The sequence below is a fragment of the Arachis hypogaea genome, chromosome 19 (genome assembly GCF_003086295.3).
Source record: "Arachis hypogaea cultivar Tifrunner chromosome 19, arahy.Tifrunner.gnm2.J5K5, whole genome shotgun sequence".
Taxonomy (NCBI): Eukaryota; Viridiplantae; Streptophyta; class Magnoliopsida; order Fabales; family Fabaceae; genus Arachis; species Arachis hypogaea.
In genome coordinates this window covers 23,394,278-23,404,532 of record NC_092054.1, presented here as the reverse complement: position 1 = coordinate 23,404,532, position 10,255 = coordinate 23,394,278, and the positions used below count along the sequence as shown (strand labels likewise).

The window sequence follows — 10,255 nt, the reverse complement described above, 5'->3', positions numbered from 1 at the left end:
AAGACAACTACTGCTTGCTCAATTCAACAATCCTCGTGGAATCGATCCTCACTCACCTGAGATATTACTTGGACGACCCGGTGCACTTGCTGGTAAAGTTGTGCGAGTTCTAATTTCGCGCACCAGACAGCCGTTTGACAGGGGGCTGCTTGTTTACTATAGTCCTCTGGCAGCAATCCTGTAAATGCACACCAAAATTGGGAAAACAAAAAACTCAACTTCAGTCCAATAATATGATGTTTTTCTCAATTCAAGACATCATACCAAGGTCAGGGAAAGACTTTCTAAGCAATTCAATGAATAAGCTAAAGAGAAGTTACAAAAGTACGGAAGTGACAGAGAATTCAGCCTTCTTTTGAACTGTCTGCTCTATCTAATACTGAACTAGATGCCGCAAAATCCCCAACTCTATCTGTACTCTTACACATATAACTAATAACCACACCCCAACCCACATTTTTTTTAACTAACACCACAACAAATACTAATTATCCAAAGCACGCAATGAAATTCAGAAAACAATGAAACAATAATACAACATAACTTAATACCTCTTCACACTCATTTAGAAGCTCAGACCATCGTATTCCATCTGTTGCGAAGCCTCAACTTCTTGTGATTCGTCCATGTTGTACGATGATCCCATGGCATGTAATTCATCTGTGGTGTCGTCACCATTCTGTCGACACATCTACGAGCATTATGGCCAGCTTTGTCACACTTTCTGCATCGTTGGACACGCCGATACCTCCCACGAGTAGTCACAACATGACGACCACACCCTTTATGCCTGGCTCTCGGAGGACCATGTATGGACGCATCATCGCCCCCGCCTTCGGCAGTGGTGGCCAACCTTTTCTGGATCTTTTCTCTTAACGCTTCTTGTTCATTAGCTATTTTGGTCTTCACCTCGAAGTAATCATCAAAGTAACTACAAGAAAGCTTGACTAGTTCTCTATAGTCATCGAGCATTGCCGTATGCATACTCATATAGGCTGCATCAGGAATCTCTCCACTAAAAACATGGTTATTTATCGGCGGTTGTTTTGCCTTCTTTGTCCAATGACCTAGTATAAGACTATCTGGAATAACAACTATGTTAAGTCTAACAAGCACACCAACTATGTGCATACAGGGGATTCCAAAGGATTTTATGCGCAAGCAAGAATATCTAAATTCATCATCCATCTCTCCCTAAGAAACGTTCCATGATCTACCTTGGCAATACATGGCCACCTCAAACAATGTACACGTGCTTGTCTTCTTCGAAGAAACTACTATGACATTGCTAGCTAGTAATAACACCTCCCGAAAATAAGACATAGACCTCTTGTGTATACTATTGCTACAAACCGCTCTAACTCCTCCAATCTTGTTTTCACAACCGGATCTCCATAAGCAGATTTGTAATCAGCAACCACTACTCTCCTACGCATGAATTCTAAATATTGTTGGAAATGCTCAATAAATTCCCTAAACTTGTAGCCGTTGTATATAAACTTCCCTATCTGCATATTCAGTGCCTCACACCTTGATGTTATCTTAAGCCCAGCAAAGAACTTACCCCTAATGTGGACATTCGACCACATATGTTTCTTCTCATACATATCATTGACCCATGAATTTTATTGCAATCCAAATTCTTCAAATGCATCATTCCAAAAATCTTCAAAGTCATCGACCTCCAAATCCCCCATTAAACAAAGACGAAACTTGGTCAAAAACTGTGGAATACCTACTCGATTGATCGTATTGCGTAGCAAGTGCTAGCTGCACAACCTATGATGCGCTTCTGGAAATACAACTTTATTTGCACTCTTCGTGGCTTGATCACCTGAAGAACTGAAGATTGATGGTTTAGAGGTTATAGTAAACTCTCGTTGCAAGTATAGTTACTAAATCAAGCAATCAACCTTTCTTACAAAAGTTTTGGTTGTCACAAGTAACAAACCCTTTTAAAATTGATAACCGAGTATTTAAACCTCGGGTTGTCTTCTCAAGGAATTACAGGGAAGTATGTTCTTATTATTGGTTATGAGTCTTGTAAATTGGGAGTTTTGAAAGTAATGAACCAGTATGTTAAATGATAAGAAAAATAAAATAATAATAATAAAATAAACTCTTGGCAAGGTATAAGAACTGGAAGTCCTATCTTAGTTATCTTTATCAATTGTAATGAGAATTGAATTTTTTTCTCCCACTTTGTTAACCTCTAACTATGAAGGTAAGTTAAGTGGATGAATTAATTTTTGATTCCTCAGGTCCTAGTCTTTCCTTGGGAAAGGCTAGAGTTATTGGAACTCGAATTAATTTTTGAAGAATTCTAATTTTCAATCAACAATGAGTTTGATAACTCATGAATTACCAATTACTTAACCAAGACCAAAAAGAAAAAAGTAAATTTACTCGAATAAAAATGTCTTCAGATTGGAAGCAACAGTAACATAAATAAAAGAAAGCAATCATAAACTGAAATACCTCAAATAACATTAATTAAGAGAATCATATATAACATGGAAGAGTTCATAAATTAATTTGAGAAAATAATTAAAAGGAACATTGAACCTGTGATGAAGAAGAAATAATCCTAAATCCTAAAACTAAATCCTAAGAGAGAGGAGAGAACCTCTCTCTCTAAAAACTACATCTAATCCTAAAATTATGAATATGAAAGCTTGTCCTCATGAATGGATGGATTCCCCCACTTTATAGCCTCTATCTGTATTTTCTGGGCCGCAAACTGGGTCGGAAACAGCCTAGAAATCGCTGGAGAAAAAAGCTGTCACGCTGATTTTCGTCACTGCGACGCGTCCGCATGAAGCACGCGTTCACGTCGCCTAGCGTTAGGGAAACTATGGCATATTATATATTAAATTGAAGCCCCGGACGTTGGCTTTTCAACGCAACTAGAACCGCATCGTTTGGACCTCTATGGCTAAAGTTATAGCCGTTTGAGTGCGAATAGGTCAGGCTGGACAACTTAACAATTTCTCCAACTTCTTGTATTCCTTCCACTTTTGCATGCTTCATTTCCATCCTCTGAGCCATTCCTGCCCTGTAATCTCTGAAATCACTTAACACACATATCAAGGCATCTAATGGTAATAAGAGAGGATTTAAACATAGGGAACTTAAGGCCAAAGAAGCATGTTTTCAATCAAAGCACATAATTAGGAAGGCAAATGTAAAACCATGCGAATAGTATGAATAAGTGGGTAAAGAGTTGATAAAAACCACTCAATTTAGCACAAGATAAACCATGAAATAGTGGTTTATCATCACCATCGGTAATAACGGACTTAGGAGCCTTTCCTTTCATGGCCTCTAGAAATGCCCGAAACAACCACATATAGCTTTCCTCCCCTTCCTTCGAGAGAACTGCGCATCCAAACACAACAGTACGCATATGGTGATCCACTCCAGAGAATACCACAAGAGGACATTTGTACTTATTCCTCCTATGCGTCACATCAAACCCCATAAGATCTCTGAAAACACTGAAACCATACTGACTTGTGCCATCACACCAAAATATATTATGCAGCCTCCCCTATTCATCCAACGAATAATTCCAAAACATACAGGGGTCACGACTCTTCAACATTTGTAAATACTTTAGTGCATTATCTGTGTCGCTGGCTCCAGCTCTTCTTTGCTTCTCAATTGCATTATAGATGTCTTTCACCTCAAAACCAACCATCATAAATCCACCACTTTGGTTTGTGAAAGCCTAAAATATTGTCGGAACTCGAAGGCCAGAGCTTCTCATTGTATTAATCTAGTGTAAATCCCCCATTTTTATTGTCCGGTGAGACTGCATCATTCCCCTAAACCTTGCCTCTAACATGTCATGGTTATGTTCATCGGAGAAGAACTCCATGTACCATCGCCTGTTCCTCAAGTCAACATGGACTTTTATTAGTGCATTACACCCGCATTGCGTTACTGGTCTAGGATCCATCTTCTATCAGTTTTATAACATGCTTTACATCTTTTTCACCTTATCGCGAGCACACAAAAATTTGCCATATAATGTCTCCCTCAGATCCTGCCTTCTTGCAGTGCCCTACCTCCATCAAGAACGATGACATCTCTTTGATCGTTGACTGACTAGTACCAATCGGAACGGATTCCGTCTCTGCAACAAAGGTCTCATTTGTTATCGGGTCCTCTTCCACCTGAAACAATCCATTACTATAATAATACATAATTGATGCCAAGAGGTTGTCCTAAAAAATACTCTTTCTTCAATTTCCATCAAATTTACAATAATATGCTTACTTCTGGAATGACATTCTCCTGAAAATTAGATGAAACCTCCTCGGTCCCCTCTGTTGTTATTCGCCAAATCCCAAACCGCTAAGAACTATCTTCTTGGTTGTTCGATATTATCAAATTGGAAATGAAAAAACCCAAGGATAAGAAAACAAAGACAAGACAATATAAATTGATCTAAACAATCTTATGCCTTATCAATCCTATTTTTTTTTATAGAAGGAATGGAGAAGGCGTTGGAGCCATCATCACAAATCACAAGTGGTTATGTTACTTAACACTATCTACCAAACAAATATCACTTATCAACTATGAATAAAATAGGTATAAAGCTTTATTTTAATACAAATTCACAATTACAAATAAAATAATATATTACTATGGTTGGATATCATTAGTTCATTACTCAATAATGTGCTGCATTTAAATTAAGAGTTTTAGATATGTCTCATAATGAATTATTTACATGTTACTAGGCAAGTTTAATTTGTCCAGGGACATACAAAGTCAAAATCCTATTTTTTCATTCATTCTTTCTTTTCCTTTGATTTTCCTTCATTGCAAGTAAGGAGCATTGTTTGGATTCGAAATTCACTTATCAAAACTACTTAAGAAACTCATGATTTTGTCAAATGCCAAAAGCATACTCAGAAGCTTTAGCTAAAATACGGTAAACAAAAAGCCAATACAAATTTCAAACATTTGAAAGAAAATTTAAGAAAGTGAGACTTAAATTTCATTTCTCATCATAATCCATCATAACTTTTCTAACTATTATTTAAATTATTTCTACTTATAGCTAATTACTCTACTAATGATGCTACGACCAAATTATACATGTTTCATACCTAAACTTCAATAATTAAACTCAAACTTATAAAAGTTTATTTGTAGAATCATAAATTTGATCGATTTTCAATCTAAACTTGTATAGTTGAGAGTTTTTATAACTTCTGTATGAGATTACCTCAATTAAAAAAATTTTTGTGGGCACCAATGAAGGCAAGAAGTTTGTGCCATGAAGACTTCTTATGAACTAAATGTGTTGCCTCAACACTTTGTCCCGAGAGCCCAAGTGTAACGGTATAGTGCCTTGCATGCCTCCTACTTGAACCCCCATGTCTCCTTCACTATTTGAACACACTAACAAAGAAATAAAATTACAAACAGTTGTTGATCAAAATGCAAAAAGAAAAAAGCTGCCAACTTTGAGGGTATTCAACATCATAAAAAAAAAGAACGAAAACCGAATTTATAAAAATTAGCGAAAAATAAAAGATGTGTATTGATAAAATATGAGGATACTAATTGCTTGTGTTGGAGAGTAGCATGAACAATTTCTTTACCTCATCATCATTAAAAACTTGAAACATCCTTGAAATTTTTATATTTAAAACTTTGGCAAACAAAAATATAAAATTAAGTTAGGACAAAATTTTTTAAAAGGATATTTAACCAATTCTCTTTATGCAAATATTTCATATATTCTTAGAAAAATTTTCACTTATAACAGAAAGTACAATCCCTTTCTTCTTCCCCTTTTCATCATTAACTTACTTGCAATTTTTTCTTGTCAGCCCTCAACTCCTATTCTCCAATTTCATAAAATAAATCGAAAGATTCATAGGAGTTTATGAATTATTGTTCATGACCCAGAAATAATTATTTAACTCCTATTCTACACAATAGGCCTTTGTGGTGCTTCGGAGATGGTTGGACCTAGAGAGGGTGCTGGAGCAGATAGTGGGGTAGGTGCTGGAGTAGGATGTGGCCTCCTAATTGGTTGTTTAGGTCTTGGAGGCCTGAATGTTGATGGAGGTGTAACACGGCTTGACATGTTAGAGTATGTTTGGCAATTACGTTAGGAGGGGGAAAGCACGTTACAGTTTCTTGAAAATTTCAATTTTTGGTTTGACTAATTTTTCTCTCTATAAACACAGAAGTGATTTTGGTCACAAAACCACGTTTATAAGAAGTAACAATTTCTAACTTCTGCATTACACTAACGGACTTTTAGCCATTAGCATTTAATATTTATTTATTTTTTTTTACCAATTTTATCATTTATACATATTATTGTATTATTTATATAATTCTTATTATTTCTTTCTATACGAGCTCTTTTTTTATTATTTATTATTTATATTTTTATTAATTTTTTATTTGACATTATATATTTTTATAATGATAATTTTTGTGCATTATATGTATTATTATCTTTTTATAATATATTTTATTGATCTTATTAGATAAAATAAATTGAACAAAAAAATTAACCATAAATAATAATAATAGTAAAAAATTATAGCATACTAAAAAAGAGTACTAAAAATATACTATATAAAAACATATAAAAAAGTATTAAAAAAATTAAACATGTATAAAAAAATATTATAATTTAATATCATGTCTTTTATAGTAATTATTTATCTAAAAGTAATTTTAACTAATATTATCCAAACAATATTTATTTTATCAAAATCAATTTTAGTATAGAATTACCAAACATAAATTATGTTGATACAAACTTACTTTTGTCCAAAATCAATTCTATAAAATCACTTTTATTCAAATTCTAATTTGACAAACCACAATCCAAACACATTCTTAGTTGTCTGCTCTTAATACAATACAAAATAACAAAATCATTAAACTTTTTTATTCCCAACTAAACAGTTTATCTGACACATAGATTCCTGAATAAAAAATTTATTAAACAAAATGAGTCCCTACAAATTAAAACGTTAAAGATTAACAGAATAATTAATTTTAGTTAAAAACTAAATTTTTATTTTAAAATGGAAAAGTTTAGGAGGCCAGTAAAGCAGCAATTTTGTTAAATTCTGACCAGTAACTAGTAAAAAAAGTGAGTCATTAGATAAAATTTCACACCATTAAAACCATTATTAATGACTACTTAATAACTACAAATCACAAAAGTTACTACCTCTAGCATTTCTCTTTTAAAATTCCTTAGGAACGAATTTGGATAAATGCTCTAATTTTTTTGTTTTGACCAAGAAGACCACTTCCAATAGCACCGTCCTTTCACCCAATTGCCACCAAACTCACTCCCTCTTTTCCAAACAACACAACCATCTCAGCAATCTCCCAAAACCATTTTCAATATTTCATCGGAACGAGAACACCCTCTCCTCACATCCACCACCACCAAACTCTTCCTCTGTTTCTCATGGCTCTCTCCTCTCTCTTCTCCCTAAAATCCCTCGCCGTCCTGGTGGTCCTGATGGCCATTCCCTTAGGCATCATCGTATCCCTCGAACGAGCCCAACCGTCAACCCACGTGTACAACTACCACGGCACTGGAGGGTGGCTGAGGGAGTGCGCCAAGTGGGACCCAACTAATCGTCGCTTCATCGTCTCATTCTTCGAAGGCGGTGTAGGCGAGGTTCGGGTGCCGGAAGAGGCGGAGAAGGAGGTTCTGTTGGAGGAGGTGACAACGGTGATGGAAGTGAATTTGGCCGGAAACTCGTCCCTTGGAATCTCGGTCGACACGCAGAGGAACCGGGTTCTCGTTGTTCACGCCGATGTGTTTGGAAACCGGTATAGTGCACTTTCCGCATATGATTTGTCCACGTGGCAGAGGCTCTTTCTTACGCAACTCAGCGGTCCAAGTAAGCTCTTCTTTTCTCTGTTCAACTGCTTCGTGTATTCGACATTCGCACTACCTTCCGTATCGTAATAGCATACGTAGTTCATTTAAAATGTTTCTGTCCTTTCTTTTTATGAAAAAAAAAAAGTATTTATTTAATTATCATATTTAAAATTTAGTTCTCGAAAGAAATATACAGGTGTGATTTTTATTATTGCAAAATTAAACGAGTGGTTTATTTAATAATCCTTGTGGGAAAAAATTATTTTGAATTCAAAAGAAACAAAAATGGTGAAAGTAATTTTAAATAAAGTGAACTACGCTATTAAAAATTTCTTATTTTATTTTATTTTTTACTTCTTTAGAATTGTAACGTTGCATAAAGCTGAACTATTCATTGTTTAATATGCTCTTTTAGCAACATGGGATCTCAATGTGCACTTGTGTTGCTATTATCTTTATGTCTTTATTACAATCTTTTCAATCTCAAAAATATATTTAATTATTTACACGTTTGGCACGCTTCTGTAGCCGGCAAATTATTCTCAAGTAGATGCTTTTTATTCTGTTTTGTTTTTCTCAGTTAAAAATAAGGTGCTTAATAAAAGTATTTGCCTTGACTTATTAAAATATGTTAAAAATTAATATTTAATTTTAAAATTATAAAAGTAAAATTATTAATATTTAAATTTTATCATAAAAAATAAGTTAGACAAAGATTAGACACCAAATTATAAACATCATAGAATTTATCTAAAAATAATATCGAAAAGATTTCTCCTTACAATTATTTTACTAGGAAAATATGCATATTTCAAAAAATATTTCAAAAATAATTCATGAACTACAAAAATTGACCATTATATATTAATAAGTGGTTTATATAAATAATCAAACTTTTTATAAATACAAAAAATTAATTACAAATATATATTTATAAATTTATTTATATTTTGATAATTGTTACATAGATTATTTTTTTATCAATAATAGGCTTACCATAGTAATTATTTTTTAGTCAAAGTACATAAAAGAGTACATAGTATATAAAGTATAATAATTCAACAAATATTTTCAAGGGAATTTTTCATTCTCTTCAACAATAAGAAGAACTTACTTTTTTAAAAAAAAAAGCAAAAATAATTATAATAGTAAGCCTATTATTGATAAAAAAATAATTTAGGTAACAATAATAAATATAAAATGAGTTTAATTTTATTTCTTATAAATAGTAATGAATGTAAATCTAATTTGATTATATTATTTATAAAATTTAATTCTAAATATAAACATGGCACTATTATATATTTTTTTATTAGTGTCTAATTGTTTTGCGTCACATATTCATGTATAAAGTTTGAAAATAAAAAATTGTATAGCCAAGAACTTTAATTTTCGGGGGTTGTGAGTGCAATAATGTGTTTTCTTTAACATACAAGCATTTTCTCTTTGCTATTGCAAATAATTTACCTTTCTTTTGTTATTTTGGTTATAATTAAATGTATGTCATAGTAATAAATATATAATTAATTTGTTACGAGAGTAATTACTTTGGTCTCCTTTGGATTTAAAATTTTAAAACTTGAAAATAAAATATTTTATAATATTTTATTATATGAAAAAATATTGTAGGGAAAGAATTAGAAACCAACAAAGTAGAATTATTATTTTACATCAAATGTTTGTCAATTATTCTCTTAGTCAAAATTGACTAAATCAACAAATGTTAAGATAAAGTATACTTTTCCCATTTAGTTCACTAATTTGAGCTTGCGTTGCTTCTGGCCATGGTTTAATCCTTGGTAGAATGGTAGGTACGAAAATTGAACGAAAAGATTTCGCGAATTTGTATCAGATTTAAGACATGAAGAGTGTATAACGCTGTCTAAATCGTTCGACATTTATGCAAGTGTAATGTAGTAGTCTATTCCGTCGTCATATGGATGGTTGTTACAACTTATATCACCTCAATAAATCCATCATGGAATTTGAAAACATGTGCAAGCAAACATATTGAAAAGGAAAGGTCCTACCTCCGTCTTTCTCATTGCATGCCCTTTTTATATCTTTTGTTGGCTCCTACATAGAGTATATATTTCATATTGTGTTGGCTTCAACCTAGTTTTTTGTGGTAGTATTCCGATTGCAAAATTTTTAGATCAGAAATTCTAGGGAACTAGTTTCTTTTGGCCAACACTGCATATTTATATGATTACACCCACGATTGTCAAGCATTTTTCATAGAGATATTTGGTTTAATTCATTTTCAATGTGTATATTTTATATGAATGACTGATTTATGGTGTACATCTTGCGTGAATGTGGAGTAATACACATGGACTAGTATACTTTGCAAACACATAAGCC

The 10,255-nt window shown here is 33.0% G+C and overlaps 1 protein-coding gene across 1 annotated transcript; it reads left to right on the top strand.

The window, feature by feature from the left end:
* Window positions 1–7,262: 7,262 nt before the first annotated feature.
* On the top strand, window positions 7,263–7,912 carry LOC112777452 (uncharacterized; the record flags this gene model as incomplete). The annotated part of the gene is given in 1 exon segment (XM_025821824.3): window positions 7,263–7,912. A coding segment is annotated over 1 exon segment (444 nt), but the record flags the coding sequence as incomplete, so codon positions are not given.
* Window positions 7,913–10,255: the final 2,343 nt, after the last annotated feature.